General features: G+C 42.9%; 1 protein-coding gene across 5 annotated transcripts in view; it reads left to right on the top strand.

Moving 5' to 3' along the window:
- Positions 1–8362, top strand: part of bahcc1a (BAH domain and coiled-coil containing 1a) — a 252607-nt gene extending 244245 nt beyond the window's left edge. For all 5 annotated transcript variants that reach the window (XM_072915665.1, XM_072915666.1, XM_072915667.1 and 2 more), the window contains 4 exons: positions 3561–3704; positions 3777–5002; positions 5074–5310; positions 5382–8362. In XM_072915665.1, coding sequence (XP_072771766.1) covers positions 3561–3704; positions 3777–5002; positions 5074–5310; positions 5382–5591 — 1817 coding nt within the window. In that variant the 3' untranslated portion in view covers positions 5592–8362. The remainder of the gene's footprint in view (positions 1–3560; positions 3705–3776; positions 5003–5073; positions 5311–5381) is intronic.
- The last annotated feature ends 14967 nt before the right edge of the window (positions 8363–23329 follow it).

Genomic DNA, 23329 nt, shown 5'->3' with positions numbered 1-23329 from the left:
TTGGAATTTTACTCGATAACAGTCGCAATTTTACAAGAAAAAGCTTAAAATGTTGGCATTTTTATGAAAAGAGTCGTAATTTTACTCGACAAAAGTCACAGTTTTATAAGAAAACTTTAACATTTTGGCAATATTATAATAATAATCAGAATTTTACTTGGCAAGGTTATGACAGAAGTCATAATTGTATTCCAAAAAATGTCAGTGTTTCACAAGAAAAACTAAGAATTTTGGCGGTATTATAATAAAAGTCGTAATTTTACTCAACGCAAGTCAAAATTTGACTAGAAAAACTGAACATTTGCGCAATATTATGATAAAAGTTGGAATTTTACTCGATAACAGTCGCAATTTTACAAGAAAAAGCTTAAAATGTTGGCAATTTTTATGAAAAGAGTCGTAATTTTACTCGACAAAAGTCACAGTTTTATAAGAAAACTTTAACATTTTGGCAATATTGTAATAATAATCAGAATTTTACTTGGCAAGGTTATGACAGACAAACTAGAATATAAAGTGTTGCAAAACTGTGTCATCAACACTCAAAAGTATAAAACTACTTTTTTAAAGTAATCATTTCTTATTTCAAGCATGAAAAAAAAAAATCATGACTCATACCGTATTTTTCGGAGTATAAGTCGCACCGGAGTATAAGTCGCACCTGCCGAAAATGCATCATAAAGAAGGAAAAAAACATATAAATCGCACTGGAGCCCGGCCAAACTATGAAAAAAACTGCGACTTATAGTCCGAAAAATACGGTAATTAAAACAGATGACAGCCAAATGGACTTTGCTGTTTTATTTTCAATGAAACAATAGAAAATACGTACTCATATAGTAGTACAGTTGGCACAGTACAGTAAACTGACAGTTAATATTTAAACATTTAACATGTGACATTTCTGACTATTTTGAACAGAAATAGTTCATGCACATTCAGATAAATTCCTCAAAATTACAATTAAAATAAATTTGGCCGGGGGCCGGGCTGTGTATGGACTTAGACTTAGACTTCCTTTTTATTGTCATTCAAATTTGAACTTTACAGCACAGATAAGAACAAAATTTCGTTACATAAGCTCATAGTAGTGCAGGATAAAAAAAAAAGCAATAAGGCACATATATAAATAATATATAAATATATACTGTATATATATAAAATAAATAAATATCTATAAATATATATAAATAAATAAATATATTACTGTACAGATAAATATATTGCACTTTTTCAGATGCGTCCACGTTTATCGATGTATGTTATATTGTCTTTTTTATTCCAGCGAGTTAATCCATTTTGGGGGGACTTGAGGGGATAATTTAATTATGATGCGTTCAAGAGTCTTAATATATATATATATATATATATATATATAATATATGCGCACAAATTGACTGAAAAATCACGCACTGGCGCGATGATGTCATGTTATCGATGGAAAAATGCATCTTTAGACCATATGATTTGCCTGAGCGGCTAGGAGACCCCGAGAGTAACAAGCAGTTGCCTTGTTGCCTTTCCATCAAGAACAATAAATTAGTTTTTAGTATAAGTTTGCTGGTTTCAAGAAATGTAATGCCATGTCAAGATAATGGCACTAGCATTTACTTCATTTAAGAGTATTTTTTAACATATTGCGCAAAGAGGTCTCTTTTTTTTTTTCTACCAAGAAAAGTGCACTTGTTATTAGTGAGAATATACTTATTTTAAAGGGGAACATTATCACAATTTCAGAAGGGTTAAAACCATTAAAAATCAGTTCCCAGTGGCTTATTTTATTTTTCGAAGTTTTTTTCAAAATTTTACCCATCACGCAATATCCCTAAAAAAAGCTTCAAAGTGCCTGATTTTAACCATCGTTATATACACCCGTCCATTTTCCTGTGACGTCACATAGTGATGCCAATACAAACAAACATGGCGCATAGAACAGCAAGCTATAGCGACATTAGCTCGGATTCAGACTCGGATTTCAGCGGATTAAGCGATTCAACAGATTACGCATGTATTGAAACGGATGGTTGTAGTGTGGAGGCAGGTAGCGAAAACGAAATTGAAGAAGAAACTGAAGCTATTGAGCCATATCGGTTTGAACCGTATGCAAGCGAAACCGACGAAAACGACACGACAGCCAGCGACACGGGAGAAAGCGAGGACGAATTCGGCGATCGCCTTCTAACCAACGATTGGTATGTGTTTGTTTGGCATTAAAGGATACTAACAACTATGAACTAGGTTTACAGCATATGAAATACATTTGGCAACAACATGCACTTTGAGAGTGCAGACAGCCCAGTTTTCATCAATTAATATATTCTGTAGACATACCCTCATCCGCTCTCTTTTCCTGGGGGTCTGGCGGCAGATTTCTTTGACTTTATCGTTGGAAATGCATCTGCTTTGAGTGTCGCAGGATATCCACACATTCTTGCCATCTCTGTCGTAGCATAGCTTTCGTCTGTAAAGTGTGCGGAACAAACGTCCAATTTCTTGCCACTTTCGCATCTTTGGGCCACTGGTGCAACTTGAATCCGTCCCTGTTCGTGTTGTTACACCCTCCGACAACACACCGACGAGGCATGATGTCTGCACTTTCAACATGCACTTTGAGAGTGCAGACAGCCCAATTTTCATCAATTAATATATTCTGTAGACATACCCTCATCCGCTCTCTTTTCCTGAAAGCTGATCTGTCCAGTTTTGGAGTTGATGTCAGCAGGCCAGGGAAGCTAGGGTCGATATTCTTCTCTTGATCATCTTCGGTGGCCAAGACATCCAGGGGGTTTAGCTCGCTCGTCTGCGGGAACAAACTGCCGCCATTGCTTGCCGTGCTACCGAGGTCCTTTGTCCCTGAATTGCTCACACACTCCGGCAGATTCAATGGGGGTCTGGCGGCAGATTTCTTTGACTTTATCGTTGGAAATGCATCTGCTTTGAGTGTCGCAGGATATCCACACACTCTTGCCATCTCTGTCGTAGCATAGCTTTCGTCGGTAAAGTGTGCGGAACAAACGTCCAATTTCTTGCCACTTTCGCATCTTTGGGCCACTGGTGCAACTTGAATCCGTCCCTGTTCGTGTTGTTACACTCTCCGACAACACACCAACGAGGCATGATGTCTCTCCAAGGTACGGAAAACAGTCGAAAAAACGGAAAATAACAGAGCTGATTTGACTCGGTGTCATCGCTCCGAGAGCGAATAATAGAAAGGCGTTTAATTCGCCAAAATTCACCCATTTAGAGTTCGGAAATCGGTTAAAAAAATATATGGTCTTTTTTCTACAACATCAAGGTATATATTGACGCTTACATAGGTCTGGTGATAATGTTCCCCTTTAAGGTATTTTTGGGTTCATTGAGGTTAGCTAATTTTACTTGTTTTGGAATTTTCTTGTTCTATTGGCAGATAATTTTGCTTAGTTCAAGTAAAATACCCCTAATTTTTGAATATTTTTATCTTGTTTTTGACCACTGACTTTTTGCAGTGTAGGTATTTCCATGGGGTATTTTATCTGTAACTAAATGCTAATAATGCAATGCAATTGATCATTTTCAAGGTGGGGAGACATTTCCTGCTGTGTCGGTATCGAGTGGGACGGTCAAGAAAAACCCCAATTTCAATCATGCCTCCAGTGACAGACTCAACACTCTCAGTTCTCTCAAAAACAACCAACCTCTGACTCTTCCAAAGAGAAGACCAGGTATCTGTCGGATGACATGGCATTGCCCGGTTCTTGTACACATGATCCAGTAATGCATTTTTTTCCCCCTAGGGAGACCAAAGGGTTCTGGGAAAAAGCAAAAACAACAACAGCTGGCTGAAAGCAGCAATAAAAATTCTTCCCTTTTTGCGGCCTGGTCTTCATTGACCAGCTCCAGGAAAAGAATGACCCACAATCTATTTCAGCTTAATGGGACACCCAGAAAGACCTTGAGATTGAAGGAAGATGACTCATTTGCTTTGACTCAGATCCAACCGCTTCTGTCCGCCCCATCCAAAGGGCTTTTCAGCAGTAGCTCCTTTGAGGTGGACTCCTTTCACAGTATTGCAAATGGCTACTCCTCCTTCTGTACCAAGTCAATGGGATCAGGTCCGGATTTATCTGTTGCGCCTAAAAGTGGCCTCTATGGACCGAGGCGTAGGCAAGACGAGCCGGTGATGCCGAGGGGCAAGAAGTCCGGACAAGAATTTTTGGTCAAGTTAGATCATGAAGGAGTAACGTCCCCAAAGACCAAGAACAGCAAGGCTATGTTGCTGCGTGGTGGTTCTTCCGGCATGAGTGCAATGCCTAAAACAGAGGTGTACTCGCATCCGGTCCTTTTGGTTAAAGACAATAAAAAGGGCAGCAACTCAAGAGTAGAACTTCTCTTGAAAGGATCCATACCCCAAAGAAAGCCTTCATCTTCAGTGCGTCTTGGAGAATACGGGGGCTTCAGCTCGCGTCGAGAGTGTCATAGCTCCTACTCTGATATGGATGAGGAAGAAGAAGAGGAGGAGAGGAAAAGGACTACACTTGCATTAGCTTCAGGTGGACTACGAACTGCTGGCCATTTTCTCTCCCATCTCCCGGTTTCATCCTCCTCTTCTGGTTCGTCGAGTTCCTCTTCATCAGGCTCAATCTCCAGTTCGAGTCTGTGTTCCTCTGACAATGACTCCTCCTACAGCTCAGAGGACGAGGAACGTTCTACACTGATGCTACAGAGTTGCCTGTCATCTCATCGGGGGCTGCTACAACCCAGTGAACCCTCCACTTCTTCAAGGCAACATTCATTCGTTGCCAAAGCGTTGGCTGTTTCTAATACCAAAGGATCTTCAGACAGTCACATGTCCAACGGCAAATCCCTGAAGAGGAAAGCGTGTTCGATCTCTAAGTCATCTCGAGAATATGTGAAGAAACCTAGGATGCTACCAGAGGGTAATTCATGCATTTCAAGACCCAAGATGTCCACATTCCTTGCAGGACGCCAGATGTGGAGGTGGTCTGGCAGCCCTACACAGGTGAGACTAGTCAACCAATATCCAGGTTGTCTGTAACCTACATTTTTCTGAATGTGTCCGGTTTTCTGCAGAGACGAGGTCTAAAGGGGAAGGCCAAGAAGCTTTTCTACAAGGCCATCACTAGAGGAAAAGAAGCCGTGAAAGTGGGAGACTGTGCCGTGTTTCTCTCAGCAGGTCGCCCTAACCTTCCCTACATCGGTAAAATCGAGAACTTCTGGGAATCCTGGACCTCAAGCATGGTGGTCAAAGTCAAATGGTTCTACCACCCTGAAGAGACCAAGCTGGGAAAGAGGCATCGAGATGGCAAGGTAAGCAGAAGCGAATATTCCCCCCCCCCCCCCCCTGAATGTTAACATTAAATCCATTTTTTTTAATCCAGCATGCCTTGTACCAGTCATGTCACGAGGACGAAAACGATGTCCAGACAATCTCTCATAAGTGCCAGGTGGTAAGCCGGGAGGAGTATGAGACTATGACATGTGATCAGAAGCCAAACAGTACCTCTCCAGACCTGTACTACCTGGCTGGTACATATGACCCTACTTCTGGTCAGCTGGTCAGTGCGGAAGGGGTTTCGATCATGTCCTGAACCTCTGCTATGAGGAAAACTACTGAACAATTGCTCTTATACCTGCATACCTGTTGCTTCCTTACACACTGGAGACGATTACTGGAAGAGAAGGGGATTCCCTTACCGGTTCTTTCAGACAGAACTGGCAGAACTTTGGGTCTTCTTGTTCATTGCAACCTTCAATAACTCGTGTGATTGACCCGTACACCACAGATTCTCTCACCAAAACAAAGCTGCATTGAACAGGGGCCAAGAACCACAAGTCTCGATGGTCCCTGAGGACCAATTTTTTTTAAACGGAAGCCTGAAGGAAGAGACCCGAAGCCTTGCATTCCAGGGAAACGTGTAAAGGTAATGTCTGTAAATATTTGAAATTGTCCCAAAAATCAAGCCATACACTTCAGTACCTCTCACCTGTCTTCACTGTTCAGGTGTACATTGTACAGACGGATTATCGTATTGTTGTCTGATGTCTATATTGTACATAAAAGCTATTTTATACGGGAGTATATTGTATATACATGAGATGTAATCTTTCCATGTTTGCGATTGATTTTTATTTTTATATGTGTATAGATTGTTTGAATTGTTTTCTTTCCTTTTGCTCATGATTGAAGATGTTAGCATTGCACTGCATATGCCCTGCTGAGACAGAAACAAAGACACAGCACAGACAAGAGAGAAGGATTTCGTCTAGAACAGGTCAAAACTCACTTTCTGAGAGATGTGGAGTCATTCTGTTAAAAAAAAAGGTCAAGTGGCTTTTTGTTATGTTCTGTTACTAAGGATTTTTTTTTTTCAACCTATCGTTTTTTTTGTTATTAGGGACCGCAATGTCCCTTTGGGACAGAGGACCCTATTGTATTTTGTGTGTTTTATTATTATTCCGCCGCCTCTTTGAGCTGTAATTTGACCCCCTTAACATGCTTCAAAACTCACCATATTTGACACACACATCAGGACTGGTAAAATTTGCCATCGAATCAAAAAACCAAACCCCAAAACTGCGCTCTAGCGCCCCTTAGAAAAAAACACAGACAAAACTGCTTGCAACTTCCGGTTTGAATGTCGTAGAGACATGAAACTAAAACCTCTATGTAGGTCTCACTTAGACCTACATTTCATACATTGACATCCTTCAGCAAAAATCAACAGGAAGTTGGCAATTCCCCCTTCAAAACAAATTTTTAGTAAAAACAGTCACTTTTGCCTCTTTGAGCTGTAATTTGACCCCCTCAACATGCTTCAAAACTCACCAAACTGGACACACACAATAGGAGTGGCAAAAATTGCGATTTGATAAAAAACCCAACCCTAAAACTTAAAATTGCGCTCTAGCGCCCCCTAGGAAGAAAACACAGACACAAGTGCTCCTAGGAAGAAAACTCAGACAAAACTGCCTGTAACTTCCAGTAGGAATGTCTTAGAGACATGAAACAAAAACCTCTATGTAGGTCTCTTTTAGACCTACATTTCATAAATTGACAACCCCCAGCAAAAATCAACAGGAAGTTTGCAATTCCCCCTTCAAAACAAAGGTTTTGTAAAAACCGGTCACCTTTTTTCAAACATTATCTCCTCTGAGCGCGTTTGTCGTGTCGGCTTCAAACTAGCACAGGAGAGAGATTGAACCCTTCTGATTAAAAGTTGACCAAAGAGTTTTAATTGCTGCTCCGGTTTGGCTTTTATGTGCCGTCAAAGTCGGTCCCGTCCATCGCTGCTTGCAGCTTTAATTAGGGACCGCAATGTCCCTTTGGGACAGAGGACCCTATTGTATTTTGTGTGTTTTATTATTATTCCGCCGCCTCTTTGAGCTGTAATTTGACCCCCTTAACATGCTTCAAAACTCACCATATTTGACACACACATCAGGACTGGTAAAATTTGCCATCGAATCAAAAAACCAAACCCCAAAACTAAAAATTGCGCTCTAGCGCCCCTTAGAAAAAAACACAGACAAAACTGCTTGCAACTTCCGGTATGAATGTCGTAGAGACATGAAACTAAAACCTCTATGTAGGTCTGATTTAGACCTAGATTTCATACATTGACATCCTTCAGCAAAAATCAACAGGAAGTTGGCAATTCCCCCTTCAAAACAAAATTTTAGTAAAAACAGTCACTTTTGCCTCTTTGAGCTGTAATTTGACCCCCTCAACATGGCAAAAATTGCGATTTGGTAAAAAACCCAACCCCAAAACTTAAAATTGCGCTCTAGCGCCCCCTAGGAAGAAAACACAGACACAAGTGCTCCTAGGAAGAAAACTCCGACAAAACTGCCTGTAACTTCCAGTAGGAATGTCTTAGAGACATGAAACAAAAACTTCTATGTAGGTCTCACTTAGACCTACATTTCATAAATTGACAACCCCCAGCAAAAATCAACAGGAAGTTTGCAATTCCCCCTTCAAAACAAAGGTTTTGTAAAAACCGGTCACCTTTTTTCAAACATTATCTCCTCTGAGCGCGTTTGTCGTGTCGGCTTCAAACTAGCACAGGAGAGAGATGGAACCCTTCTGATTAAAAGTTGACCAAAGAGTTTTAATTACTGCTCCGGTTTGGATTTTATGTGCCGTCAAAGTCGGTCCCGTCCATCGCTGCTTGCAGCTTTAATTAGGGACCGCAATGTCCCTTTGGGACAGAGGACCCTATTGTATTTCGTGTGTTTTATTATTATTCCGCCGCCTCTTTGAGCTGTAATTTGACCCCCTTAACATGCTTCAAAACTCACCATATTTGACACACACATCAGGACTGGTAAAATTTGCCATCAAATCAAAAAAACCAAACCCCAAAACTCAAAATTGCGCTCTAGCGCCCCTTAGAAAAAAACACAGACAAAACTGCTTGCAACTTCCGGTATGAATGTCGTAGAGACATGAAACTAAAACCTCTATGTAGGTCTGACTTAGACCTAGATTTCATACATTGACATCCTTCAGCAAAAATCAACAGGAGGTTGGCAATTCCCCCTTCAAAACAAAATTTTAGTAAAAACAGTCACTTTTGCCTCTTTGAGCTGTAATTTGACACCCTCACCATGCTTCAAAACTCACCAAACTGGACACACACAATAGGAGTGGCAAAAATTGCGATTTGGTAAAAAACCCAACCCCAAAACTTAAAATTGCGCTCTAGCGCCCCCTAGGAAGAAAACACAGACACAAGTGCTCCTAGGAAGAAAACTCAGACAAAACTGCCTGTAACTTCCAGTAGGAATGTCTTAGAGACATGAAACAAAAACCTCTATGTAGGTCTCTTTTAGACCTACATTTCATAAATTGACAACCCCCAGCAAAAGTCAACAGGAAGTTTGCAATTCCCCCTTCAGAACAAAGGTTTTGTAAAAACCGGTCACCTTTTTTCAAACATTATCTCCTCTGAGCGCGTTTGTCGTGTCGGCTTCAAACTAGCACAGGAGAGAGATTGAACCCTTCTGATTAAAAGTTGACCAAAGAGTTTTAATTACTGCTCCGGTTTGGATTTTATGTGCCGTCAAAGTCGGTCCCGTCCATCGCTGCTTGCAGCTTTAATTATTTATGTACTTCTCAGTTGGTCGATTAGGCAGATCCCAATGGACTGCAATCACATATGACGACTAATTTAAGGCCGTTGCGCTTCGCAAATGCATCGTTTTAATAACACGACCTAAAACCAAAGTGGCTTGAGTAACTTTATTTGAATTTTTTTAAACTATTGTAATATTGAATTTGAATCTGAAATCACTGGTAACTTATAGAAAAATACGTCTCCACTTTTGTGTATAGGCTCTGCATCGTGACAATGGCTGCTTCTTGCACATGTTTTTTGTCGAGTGCAGGAATAAAGCGTCAAAAAAAAGTCCACCGAGGAGTGTGACGGTATGAACGTCGAGGTACTGACAAAATAAGAGCGTTATGTTGTCTATTTCCGTTGCATCATCTACACTATATTGCCAAAAGTATTCGGCCTGGGTCCTGAAAAACAACCCCACACCATAATTCCTCCTTCACCAAATTTCACACTCTACACAATGCCGTCCGAAATGTACAGTTCTCCTGGCAAACTCCACACCCAGACTCTCAAGTCAGTTTCCTTTGGTATACCATTTCGTGGCTGAGTTGCTGTTGTTCCCGAAATCTTCCATTTTCTTATAATAAAGTTGACTTTGGAATATGTAGGAGCGAGGAAATTTCACGACTGGATTGGCATTCTATGACAATTCCACGCTGGAAATCACTGAAAGTGGCCCATTCTTTCACAGATGTTTGTAGAAACAGTCTCTATGCCTAGGTGCTTGATTTTATACACCCTAGTGATTAGGACACCTCATTCTGATCATTTGGATGGGTGGCCAAATACTTTTGGCAATATAGTGTATTTTGTACAGTACATGCACATACTCAATTCTAACTGTGAAGGACAATCAGATTCACAAAGCAATGGACTTTGGGGTTCATTCAATCTGAAAATGACTTAAATTTTTATTTAATTTGTGCCAAGAACATTTTTTTTTTTGTCTACTTAAGTCTCATTTTTATATGCAATCATGACTATGTTGTGTTCACAAAAAAAAAAAAAAAAGGTTTATTTTGTTTTGCCAATACACTATTTATTGTTAACTGTCAATGTTGCTTTTTGTTTAAAGAGCGCTTTTATGAGAATGTCACATTGTTTTTTTTTCATTGGTGTGATGTCGCATTTTGCATTTCTTAAATAAAAAAAATAAAAAAGAGTGGTCTTGTAGAGGCCAAACAGTGACAAGAAATAAATAAATAAAAAAAACACTGGATTGATCTCGTCCACAAATCTTTGTGAATAACTCATTTGTTGTGTGTGTTATTCAACACCTTACACCAGGGGTGTCAAACTCATTTAAGATCGGGGGCCACATGGAGAAAAATCTACTCCCAAGTGGGGCCGGACTGGTAAAATCACGGCACGATAACTTAAAAATAAAGACAACTTTAGATTGTTTTCTTTGTTTAAAAATAGAACAAGCACATTCTGAAATTGTACAAATCCTAATGTTGTTTTTTTACACTTACATGTTGCAGTTAATAGTATTCTATCTTTATTTGTCGTTATTTATATTTTCTGAATAAATTATGTGATAATGTTCATCAGTCAACTCATTGGTGTTCATTTTCAATAAAAAAAAAAAAATGTCAAAATCAAATTACAGGATGTTATTTAAGTAGTTTGATCATTTTTCTCGACTGATGTACCAATATCATAAAGAACATAATGTCATGGCTGTCTTGAGTTCATACTTGCCAACCTTGAGACCTCCGAATTCGGGAGGTTGGGTTAAAGGCCTACTGAAATGCGATTTTCTTATTTAAACGGGGATAGCAGGTCCATTCTATGTGTCATACTTGATCATTTCGCGATATTTTTGCTGAAAGGATTTAGTAGAGAACATCGACGATAAAGTTCGCAACTTTTGGTCGCTGATAAAAAAAGCCTTGCCTTGTGACGATATGCGTGACGTCACAGGTTGTGGAGCTCCTCACATCCGCACATTGTTTACAATCATGGCCACCAGCAGCGAGAGCGATTCGGACCGAGAAAGCGACGATTTCCCCATTAATTTGAGCGAGGATGAAAGATTTGTGGATGAGGAAAGTGAGAGTGAAGGACTAGAGGGCAGTGGGAGCGATTCAGATAGGGAAGATGCTGTGAGAGGCGGGTGGGACCTGATATTCAGCTGGGAATGACCAAAACAGTAAATAAACACAAGACATATATATACTCTATTAGCCACAACACAACCAGGCTTATATTTAATATGCCACAAATTAATCCCGCATAACAAACACCTCCCCCCTCCCGTCCATATAACCCGCCAATACAACTCAAACACCTGCACAACACACTCAATCCCACAGCCCAAAGTACCGTTCACCTCCCCAAAGTTCATACAGCACATATATTTCCCCAAAGTCCCCAAAGTTACGTACGTGACATGCACATAGCGGCACGCACGTACGGGCAAGCGATCAAATGTTTGGAAGCCGCAGCTGCATGCGTACTCACGGTACCGCGTCTGCATATCCAACTCAAAGTCCTGCTGGTAAGAGTCTCTGTTGTCCCAGTTCTCCACAGGCCAATGGTAAAGCTTGACTGTCATCTTCCGGGAATGTAAACAATGAAACACCGGCTGTGTTCGTGTTGCTGCAGTCGGCCGCAATACACCGCTTCCCACCTACAGCTTTCTTCTTTGCTGTCTCCATTGTTCATTGAACAAATTGCAAAAGATTCACCAACACAGATGTCCAGAATACTGTGGAATTTTGCGATGAAAACAGACGACTTAATAGCTGGCCACCATGCTGTCCCAAAATGTCCTCGAGAATCCGTGACGTCACGCGCTGACGTCATCATACCGAGACGTTTTCAGCAGGATATTTCGCGCAAAATTTAAAATTGCACTTTAGTAAGCTAACCCGGCCGTATTGGCATGTGTTGCAATGTTAAGATTTCATCATTGATATATAAACTATCAGACTGCGTGGTCGGTAGTAGTGGGTTTCAGTAGGCCTTTAAGGGGGAGGAGTATATTTATAGCTAGAATTCACTGAAATTCAAGTATTTCTTATATATATATATATATATATATATATATATATATATATATATAAATAAAATAAATACTTGACTTTCAGTGAATTCTAGCTATATATATATATATATATTTATTTTATTATATACATATATGTGTATATATATGTGTATATATATATATATATATACACACATATAACCGGTGCTGTAAAGCATATATATATATATATATATATATATTATATATATATATATATATATATATATATACACATACAACCGGTGCTGTAAAGCACCGGTTCCATTGAAATTCAAGTATTTATTTTATATATATTTATATATATATATATATATATATATATATATATATATATATATATATATATAAAATAAATACTTGAATTTCAGTATTCATTTATTTACACATATACACACACATAACACTCCTCTACTCATTGTTGTATTTGAAAGTGCAATGCTTTGCAGCCAGTAGCACAGCCTTTGAAGGAGCATAGGTATGGGCAGCATCTGTGACATTTAATTTGCAGGAAAAGGAGTGAGTTTAGGGTCGAATTGTCCATCCTCGTTCTATTCTCTGTCACTATCCTCCTAACCATGCTCGACACCCTCTCTGATGACTTGCAAGCGTACTTCTTCTTCTTACCCGTCGTCGCCATGACTGTCTCTTCTTCGTTCTTCTGCTTCGTTTCCTTCTTGTTGTGCGTGCAGTTGCGCACTCTCCAAAAGCCGTAGATGTCATGACGTGACTGGGCCGGCACGCTGTTTATATGGAGGAAAAGCGAACGTGACGACAGGCTGTCCTTACTCAGGTTCGGCTGGAAATCGGGAGAAATACGGGATAATGGTTGTCCCGGGAGATTTTGGGGAGTGGCACTGAAATTCGGGAGGGTTGGCAAGTATGCTTGAGTTTCCAATCATTTCTACAACTCTTATTTTTTTGTGATTGGAGCACATACTTGTTGGTCACAAAAAACATTCATGAAGTTTGGTTCTTTTATGAATTTATTACGGGTCTACTGAAAATGTGGGTCAAAAGTATACATACAGGAATGTTAATATTTGCTTACATGTCCCTTGGCAAGTTTCACTGCAATAAGGCACTTTTTGGTCGCCATCCACAAGCTTCTGGCAAACTTCCGGTTGAATTTTTGACCACAAAATTGGTGCAGTTCAGCTAAATTTGGACTTGGACTTGTTTCTTCAGCATTGTCCACACGTTTAAGTCAGGACTTTGGGAAGGCCATTCTAAAACCTTAATTCGAGCCTGATTTAGCCATTCCTTTACCACTTTTGACGTGTGTTTGGTGTCATTGTATTGTTGGAACACCCAACCGCGCCTGAGACCCAACCTCCGGGCTGATGATTTTAGGTTGTCCCGAATAATTTGGAATTTGTCCCATTTACTCTCTGTAAAGCACCAGTTCCATTGGCAGCAAAACAGGCCCAGAGCATAAGACTACCACCACCATGCTTGACGGTAGGTATGGTATTCCTGGGATTAAAGGCCTCACATTTTCTCCTCCAAACATATTGTGGCCAAACAGCTAAATTTTTTTGTTTCATCTTGACATCACCCGGACAAATATAAGACCTTCTGGAGGAAAGTTCTGCGTTTGACACCCCTGCCTTACACTTTAGTTTACTTAGTCATTTGCAGAATACTAGTATGCACAAAAAAAAAACTCAATCTCCTGCCAACTTCTTCTATTTGTCACGGTAAATCTTTGGATGTAAGTGTTTCTGGCTGAGCTACGTTTGGAGTTGCATGGTAAATAGACAGATCTGTCACAGCATCAGATAAAGCCTTGTGGGGTTTTAACTGCCAAGCTCTGTAAATATGATGCTGACTGATTCAGAGATACAGTAGAGGGGGGATTCTCATGAGTCAGGCTAAAGTGCATGCACCGAGCTTCAGAAAAGAATGTTTTTCTCACGCAATTATTTCTGCGATTTTGGATCGGATTAGTCCCGTATTCGTGTAGTTAAAATAACAGCTCTGACATTTAGTTTGCTTTGGTTTAAGGCACTCTAGTCTTGTTTTCTCCGTTAGTATGAGCTGTTTGGATAAGAGTGAATGGGATCATCCGAACTCTGGTGTGCACCAAAAAAGCACCGTGAACCAAAAGACAGACCCGGTAGTGAAATTATATTCAAAATTGACAATTGTGGGAGATGCATTTTAAAAGAAGGGCTGGGCGTTTATTCAAAAAGCCCAGACTTTCCTCTCCCCAGCCACTTCGTCCAGCTCTTCCTGTGGGACCCCGAGGCGTTCCCAGGCCAGCCGGGAGACATAGTCTTCCCAACGTGTCCTGGGTCTTCCCCGCGGCCTCCTACCGGTCGGACGTGCCCTAAACACCTCCCTAGGGAGACGTTCGGGTGGCATCCTGACCAGATGCCCGAACCACCTCATCTGGCTCCTCTCCATGTGGAGGAGCAGCGGCTTTACTTTGAGCTCCCCCCGGATGACAGAGCTTCTCACCCTATCTCTAAGGGAGAGCCCCGCCACCCGGCGGAGGAAACTCATTTCGGCCGCTTGTACCCGTGATCTTGTCCTTTCGGTCATAACCCAAAGCTCATGACCATAGGTGAGGATGGGAACGTAGATCGACCGGTAAATTGAGAGCTTTGCCTTCCGGCTCAGCTCCTTCTTCACCACAACGGATCGATACAGCGTCCGCATTACTGAAGACGCCGCACCAATCCGCCTGCCGTTCTCACGATCCACTCTTCCCTCACTCGTGAACAAGACTCCGAGGTACTTGAACTCCTCCACTTGGGGCAAGATCTCCTATCCAACCCGGAGATGGCACTCCACCCTTTTCCGGGCGAGAACCATGGACTCGGACTTGGAGGTGCTGATTCTCATCCCAGTCGCTTCACACTCGGCTGCGAACCGATCCAGTGAGAGCTGAAGATCCTGGCCAGATGAAGCCATCAGGACCACATCATCTGCAAAAAGCAGAGACCTAGTCCTGCAGCCACCAAACCAGATCCCCTCAACGCCCTTGACTGCGCCTAGAAATTGTGTTCATAAAAGTTCTGAACAGAATCGGTGACAAAGGGCAGCCTTGGCGGAATCCAACCCTCACTGGAAACGTGTCCGACTTACTGCCAGCAATGCGGACCAAGCTCTGGCACTGAGCATACAGGGAGCGGACTGCCACAATCAGACAGTCCGATACCCCATACTCTCTGAGCACTCCCTACAGGACTCCCCGAGGGACACGGTCGAATGCCTTCTCCAAGTCCACAAAACACATGTAGACTGGTTGGGCAAACTCCCATGCACCCTCAAGGATCCTGCCGAGAGTATAGAGCTGGTCCACAGTTCCACGACCAGGACGAAAACCACACTGTTCCTCCTGAATCCGAGGTTCGACTATCCGGCGTAGCCTCCTCTCCAGTACACCTGAATAGACCTTATCGGGAAGGCTGAGGAGTGTGATCCCACGATAGTTAGAACACACCCTCCGGTTCCCCTTCTTAAAGAACAACATCAGCAAATAGGATAAGTACAAATATGATGGTAAAAGTAATAACAAAGAAGCAGGTAGTGAAATAAATAATACATAAATGACAATGAGCATTATTACACTACAAATGGAGCAATAGAAATAGCGCTATTGATAATGAATAATAACAATAAATACCTCTATTATCAACAATACATATATGTAACAATGACTTGAATTACAAAAGAAAGCAGATAAATGGAGGGTAAGAAAGAGAAGGGAACTGTGTTAACCTTGTAGATTGTTATAGTAACAATTGGTTAAGCTTTGTCAGTGTGCCATGTGTTATACCCAGTTTCCCCTTGGAGGACAACATTAATATATGTTTGATGAAATGTGATTATATGTATGTATATATGTATGTTTGTACAGTGAATGCATATGTACATGTACCATATTTCCTTGAAGGGACTGTAATTAATTTAAAACCTCTTCTTACTCCGGCGCTTACCAAAGGCATGCGGTAAATTTAGGCATGGGCTTATAAATTTGAGTGTGATGTAAGGATACCATCATGAAAAGCACATTTAATAAAAAAAACAACGTTATTATGGTCTTACCTTTACTTATAAATGAAGTCCATGCGCCGCTCCTTCTGAATAAAAGCATCGATAACTTGTTTATAGAAGTCTTCCTTATCTTTCTTTAGTTTTAAAAGTCTCGATGGAGATCTTCCTTTAATTATTACCTCCTGCTTCGATTGAAAGTCCAGTTTAGAAAACTGTTTTATTTTAGATATGTAATCCTCCATGTTAAAAGTCCAGGCGAGAGGAAAAAATAAACGTTGCTACTTGTTGTCACTTCTTCTGCAGCCGTGTAGTCGCAAAAATGCTCCCTGGGACCACTAGCGCTCTCTACCACCAGGAGGCGGGAGTCATTTAATGACTCATATTTGACACACGCAGCTACCGGTTTATTAATAAAACATAGCTGCTTACTGTTCTTTTTAGCATATTCAATAGCTTGGACCTTAAATCCTACTGAATAGCTCTTTATCTTCTTCCCTTTAAGCGATTTTAAATAATTGAAATTAGCCTTCTCCATTTTGGAAAATGATGCCTTCAAAGGTGAAGTTTGACCCGGCGGTAAAACGAGGCATATGCTAATTATTCTGCGAAACGAGTTTGACCCGGCGGTAAAACGAAGCATGCGCTAAATATTTTGCTAAACAAGTTTGACCCGGCGGTAATACGAGGCATGCGGGTAATACATACCCGGCAGCAATTCAAGGAAATACGGTATGTGTATATGTATGTTTGTACAGTGAACGTGCGTGTGGATTTATGTACCGTTTGTGTGTAGGTATGTACTGTATTTGTGTATGTATGTTGGAGCGTAGGTACCTATGTATGTGGGTAAGTACCAATGTGTGTGCATATGTATGTATTGATGAATGAATATATACGTATGTGTGTGTATATATGTATGTATATTTGTTATAATTTCCCCGCCGCCTTGTGGGTTAGTCTGGAAAGACAAAAGGCTAGGGGATCACACCCTGAGAGAAAAGCAAGTGCTGGTAGGCGCACCATAGGCGGTCCTCCGACAGACCGGAGCTCCGGCTGTGAGGAGGTGCCGGTCGTCCTGGGTTTCCTTTGCCACCGGACACAGCTCCCCACAACGAAGAAGTGACGTTGGAGTCTGCGCGTCTCCCTCGTCGCAAAAGACCTCAACGGCGGAGTGGGCGGCTGATGGTTGCATAGAAGCTCCATAACGGTCACAAAAGCGGAAGAAGGCTGCAGCAAAGATGGGCCCCCAATTGTCTTGCTCTTCATGCCATTAGACCCTGGCCTTCTCTTTGCCAAGGACAGTGTGAAGTGAAGTGAAGTGAATTACATTTATATAGCGCTTTTCTCTAGTGACTCAAAGCGCTTTACATAGTGAAACCCAATATCTAAGTTATATTTAAACCAGTGTGGTGGCTGTCTGTGCACCAGTCGCCCCACTTTAAAAGATTCCACGCACAGGAGTTCTCCTGAAGGCAATCCCACCAACAGGAGGACAATCATACTCGTTTCGAGTGATCGCCGACGATGTATAATTGTGTGTTTGTGAGTATGTATGTGCATTTGTACGTACAACATATTTGTCTTTCAGTGTGTGCGGGAACCAAAGTACAGACCCAGCCACCCAGAGAGCCCAACCCATAACAGTAGGTACATTGCCAAGGGAGCACCGGCCCTACGCAGCCAGGCCGGTCAGCGGCAGGAACCCCATGGCGCCCGGCAGGCCATAGACAGATGTGCCCAGCAGAGGACAAGTCACAGGAGAAGCAGGAGACAGCCATCCCCCAAGCCAGCGAGAGACCACACCCCACACGGGCAGAAAGGTGGGACGCCCCGCCTGAGGGGTCCAGAGACTCCCCACAGCCGGATGGTAAGACCGCCGCGCCCCACCAACAACCGGGCACCTGGAGAGCATGGCAGGGCCCGCCCCACCCCACCCATATCGTCCACCGCAAGACCGCACAGCACAGGGCCACGGGAACCGCCCACCCCACTTGCAGGGACCCAAACAATGGCGATGGAACATCCAGAAACTGCCCTGGCGGATCCTCCCGCTGAAAGTAGAAAAAATAGATCATAGACATGCTGACACACAAGGTCACTACCCGAGCAGCTGGCCCACTTGCAGCACTGCAGAATACTTTGCAGCGCACTGAGCTGCCACAATAGACGCGGGGACTTGACCCAGCAGGCCCCAACCAAGAAGGGCATCACGAAGGGGTGGACGGTGGGACTCAGGCTACAGAAGCCTGAGGCACTGACCCCCGCCGGACAAGCAGGCACCGAGAGCACCCGCTCCCCAAAAAATAAATATATATTTATATACATACATACACATACAAATATCTATGCATATATACACACATATATACACGTACACACATGCACATACAGGTATACATACCTACATCCATCCATACATACACACACATATATATAACAATAATAATAACATACATACACACAAATATATACAAAAACAAACAAATCCATACACAGGCCGGCAGGGCAGCCATCGAGCCCCGTAACCCACTGTCCACCAAGAACCAGCCGATCACTTCAAGCCCTTCCCCCACATGTCCGGCCGTAGCCCCTCCGAGGGACAACCCCGACAAATCCCGCAACTAGACCACGGCACGACACTGGGTGTGAAGGACGGCCCAGCAGAGCACGAGGGCAGGCCCAGGCCGACACTCGTCAAGCCAACCAACACGACAACAAACGAGAACAAAGCCGGCAAGTTTGCCAGCCCCGACAACCACAACGTGCACGCGCTGCCACAAACCACAACATCAGCCACCCACCCACCCCCCCGCACCAGACCCAGCAGCCATGGGCGCCCACACCACAAACAAACGGCAGCAGAAACAACGGCTGCAATACTCCTGACAACCAGCACCACGCGTTTAAATCAAAGCGACCGAAAAACCGCGACCGACAACCTAACGCCAACAGGACCATGGAGACCAGCCAGCACCAGCCAGCCTAAACGCCAACACGCAAACAAGAGACATCAACACATCCCCCACTACATGGCTCCACTCCCCCAATCCAAACCTGAACAAGCACACTACCACCCAAACAACCACATTCACAGATACAGTAGAGGGGGATTCTCATGAGTCAGGCTAAAGTGCATGCACCAAGCTTAAGAAAATAATGTTTTTCTTTCATGCAATTATTTCTAAGATTTTAGACGGATTACATCACATAGACAAAGATAAGACCTTCTGGAGGAAAGTTCTGTGGTGAGAGGAAACAAAAATTGAGCTGTTTGGCCACAATACCCAGCAATATATTTGGAGGACAAAAAGTGAGGCCTTTAATCCCAGGAACACCATGCCTCCCGTCAAGCATGGTGGTGGTAGTATTATGATATGGGCCTGTTTTGCTGCCAATGGAACTGGTGCTTTACAGAGAGTAAATGGGACGATAAAAAAGGAGGATTTCCTCCAAATTCTTCAGGACAACCTAAAATCTTCAGCCCGGAGTTTGGGTCTTGGGTGCAGTTGGTTGTTCCAACAGGACAATTGTTAGAATAATCATGTATATATATTATCACACAACTTTAGTATGCTTAAAGTCCGTTGCTATAGTTATTAGCTGTTGTGCTCAAGCTGCATTTTTTATATCTGTGTAAGGACAAAGCTTCTTGTCTGAGGGGTAGCCTCAGCTGCAGATGTTATCTTTGTTTTAGCCCGCTAACAGCGGGCTTCAAGGACCTCAACGAAGATAAGATGACAGCACGCACACGTAGCAGAAACAAGGCAATCACAAGGCCCCAGCACATTCCGTCACATATTGTGTGTACTGGACCTGCTTTGGATGATATATATATTGGGACGGTATAGCTCGGTTGGTAGAGCGGCCGTGCCAGCAGCCTGAGGGTTGCAGGTTCGATCCCCGCTTCCGCCATCCTAGTCACTGCCGTTGTGTCCTTGGGCAAGACACTTTACCCACCTGCTCCCAGTGCCACCCACACTGGTTTAAATGTAACTTAGATATTGGGTTTTACAATGTAAAGCGTTTTGAGTCACTTGAGAAAAAGCGCTATATAAATGTACTTCACTATGTAACCACTCCTTTTAGAGGCGGCCTCAGTGATGTTAACTGTGGAACTCCTGACTAAATAGAGGGACGCGGGAGCTGTACCTTAGAGTAGTGGTTCTCAAATGGGGGTACGCGTACCCCTGGGGGTACTTGAAGGTATGCCAAGGGGTACGTGAGATTTTTTTTTAAATATTCTAAAAATAGCAACCATTCAAAAATCCTTTATAAATATATTTATTGAATAATACTTCAACAAAATATGAATGTAAGTTCATAAACTGAACATCAAATCAAGTAGGCTATTCCATTCATTACCATAAACCCAGAGTTTCCCCCATGTTTTGTGAAAAAATGTTTACAATTAAGTTCATGAATCCAGATGGATCTCTATTACAATCCCCAAAGAGGGCACTTTAAGTTGATGATTACTTCTATGTGTAGAAATCTTTATTTATAATTGAATCACTTGTTTATTTTTCAACAAGTTTTTAGTTATTTTTATATCTTTTTTTTCCAAATAGTTAAAAAAAGACCACTACAAATGAGCAATATTTTGCACTGTTATACAGAAATCAGAAACTGATGACATAGTGCTGTATTTTACTTCTTTATCTCTTTTTTTCAACCAAAAATGCTTTGCTCTTATTAGGGGGTACTTGAATAAAAAAAAATGTTCACAGGGGGTACATCACTGAAAAAAGGTTGAGAACCACTGCCTTAGAGCGTAGGGCAAGACTGTGATTAAACGTGCAGCTCCATGCGTTCTCCTCATGAGCTAAATTGAACTCTGTTTCTGCATAGTTCCTTGCTTCTTGTCTGATTAATAGATGTCAGCAGTGCTTGAACCTGACAACAATGACCCCAAACACACGTCAAAAGTGGTAAAGGAATGGCTAAATCAGAATAGAATTAAGGTTTTAGAATGACCTACCCAAAGTCCGTGTGGACAATGCTGAAGAAACAAGTCCATGTCAGAAAACCGACACATTTAGCTGATCTGCACCAATTTTGTCAAGAGGAGTGGTCAAAAATTCAAGCAGAAGCTTGCCAGAAACTAAAGACAGCCATGACATTATGTTCTTTACTACTAAACTTTTAACCACGACTGTATATCACGCTTATATATTTTTATTTAAAATGTTGTCCGGTGCACAGTACCCAACATCAAATGTGACTGCAGTCTGAGACATGAAGTAGTTTTAAACAGATGGTGCTCTCTAGTGGTGCATAAATATCGCTGCACCAAAAAAAATGGTCTCTTTTTGGCATGGAGATGCACTCTATAGTCTGGAAGGGAAAACCCACTTGAAAATAGCACGCCACAATCTATCTGCGTTAGCCATCTGTCCGTTTGCATACATCCTCATCAGCTTTGTCAATGCTTATCTTTGTTAGTAGAACGGGTGACGGGGCCTGAAGGAGAAACAATACGGGTCAATGACTTTCTCTTGCGGGCCCACGGGTGTTGTTGTCCTGCATGGAGCACCACCCATCCCCACTCCCCCCACGCTCCTAACGCCCAGAGAGGGGTTAATGGGTACATCAGTCATCTCCAACAACAGCTCAGTGAACACAAACACGACCTGTTTGCTACCACAACCTATTTTTTTTCCCCCCTGTGTTGACTGTGGCCACCGCTCCGTGTCCGAGTCCCCTTTTTGCTGTCTCAGCAACACGGCGGGACCAGGACAGGGTTAAAAAGTGGCCGACGATGAGGTTGACATTCCTGTTTTGAGAAGGCCTTGCCTCATTAGGCACCCCCGTGCTTTGAGATACACAATCACGATAGGAATAGTCTAATGTGGAAAATGTGGGCTGGGGAAGACACGGACGACGTCCATGGGAAAGCTAAGGCCACCGTAAGGTCACTAAACAGTTACCTATCGTAACATACCAGTGTTTTTTTGTTTTTTTTTACTGCCGCCTCCCCGGGATCAGCTTGCTCAGCATCCAGCCTGCGTTGCTTAGTGTCAACAGGAGGAATACTTTCCTGCAGGAATATCTGCACCTCATAAATGTCTCGCCCTCTGCTCGACCCCGTCTGGCCTGTGACTGCGAGGGGGTTGAGGTCGGGCAGGGGACACACAGGCCTGGTGCGCATTAGTGTGTGTGTATAAATGTAAAAAAAGAGGGGGTGGGAGAAGTGAAGTTTAGGTAAGGTTGTTGGTTTTAACAAGGTGCTGGCTCTCACAGCGGGGAAAAACATATCAATCAAGTGCTGACTGCCCTTTCTGAAAGGGCACTAAAGCTCATTCATTGTTAAGCATATCAATCATACGGCAACTGTAGGATAAAACGATTCAACGCTAAAGTAACTAATCGAAGCACTCGTGAACATATAAAACAGTCATTTGGTGCACCAAATGACCAAATGTTTTAGTCATTTGTAGTGGCTGCTGGTGGCTGGAACTCTGTGCTCTTGTGTCATCCTTTTGTGTAGTTGGTGTTTCCCTCTTGATTTCATGTGGGGTTTTTTTTTTACTTTTGGTTCGGGACCCTTTGGGACTGTGCGACTCTGGATCTGCCCCCCCGGTAGCCTTTTGGCCATGGAGACCAGCTGCTTGGTTTCTGCCACACCTGAGTCCGTTTGGAGAGACTGGGGGGGATGCGGATGAAGAGACAGGGCTGCGGAGCTGGTGCTGGGCGCCCAGGACGGACAAGCTTCACAGTGTCTTGGCTGAATGAGCAGGTATCGGACATCTCGGTGTCCTTGGACGCATCCTCGCGCATCCATGCGGAGACCAGCTGCTGGGTCTCTGCCACACCCAAGTCCGTTTGGAGAGACTGGGGGCGATGCGGATGAAGAGACAGGGCTGCGGACGGACAAGCTTCACAGTGTCTTGGCTGAATGAGCAAGTATCCAACACCTCGGTCTCCTTGGACGCATCCTCGCTCATCCATGCGGAGACCAGCTGCTGGGTCTCTGCCACACCCGAGTCTGTTTGGAGAGACTGGAGGAGATGCTGATGAAGAGACAGGGCTGCGGAGCTGGCGCTGAGCGCCCGGGACGGACGAGCTTCACAGTGTCTTGGCTGAATAAGCAGGTATCGGACACCTCGGTGTCCTTGGATGCATCCTCGCTCATCCATGCGAAGACCAGCTGCTGGGTCTCTGCCACACC

The sequence above is a fragment of the Nerophis lumbriciformis genome, linkage group LG22, assembly GCF_033978685.3.
Source record: "Nerophis lumbriciformis linkage group LG22, RoL_Nlum_v2.1, whole genome shotgun sequence".
Taxonomy (NCBI): Eukaryota; Metazoa; Chordata; class Actinopteri; order Syngnathiformes; family Syngnathidae; genus Nerophis; species Nerophis lumbriciformis.
Note: the sequence above shows the minus strand (reverse complement) of the source record. Positions and strands in the feature narration are given on the sequence as shown.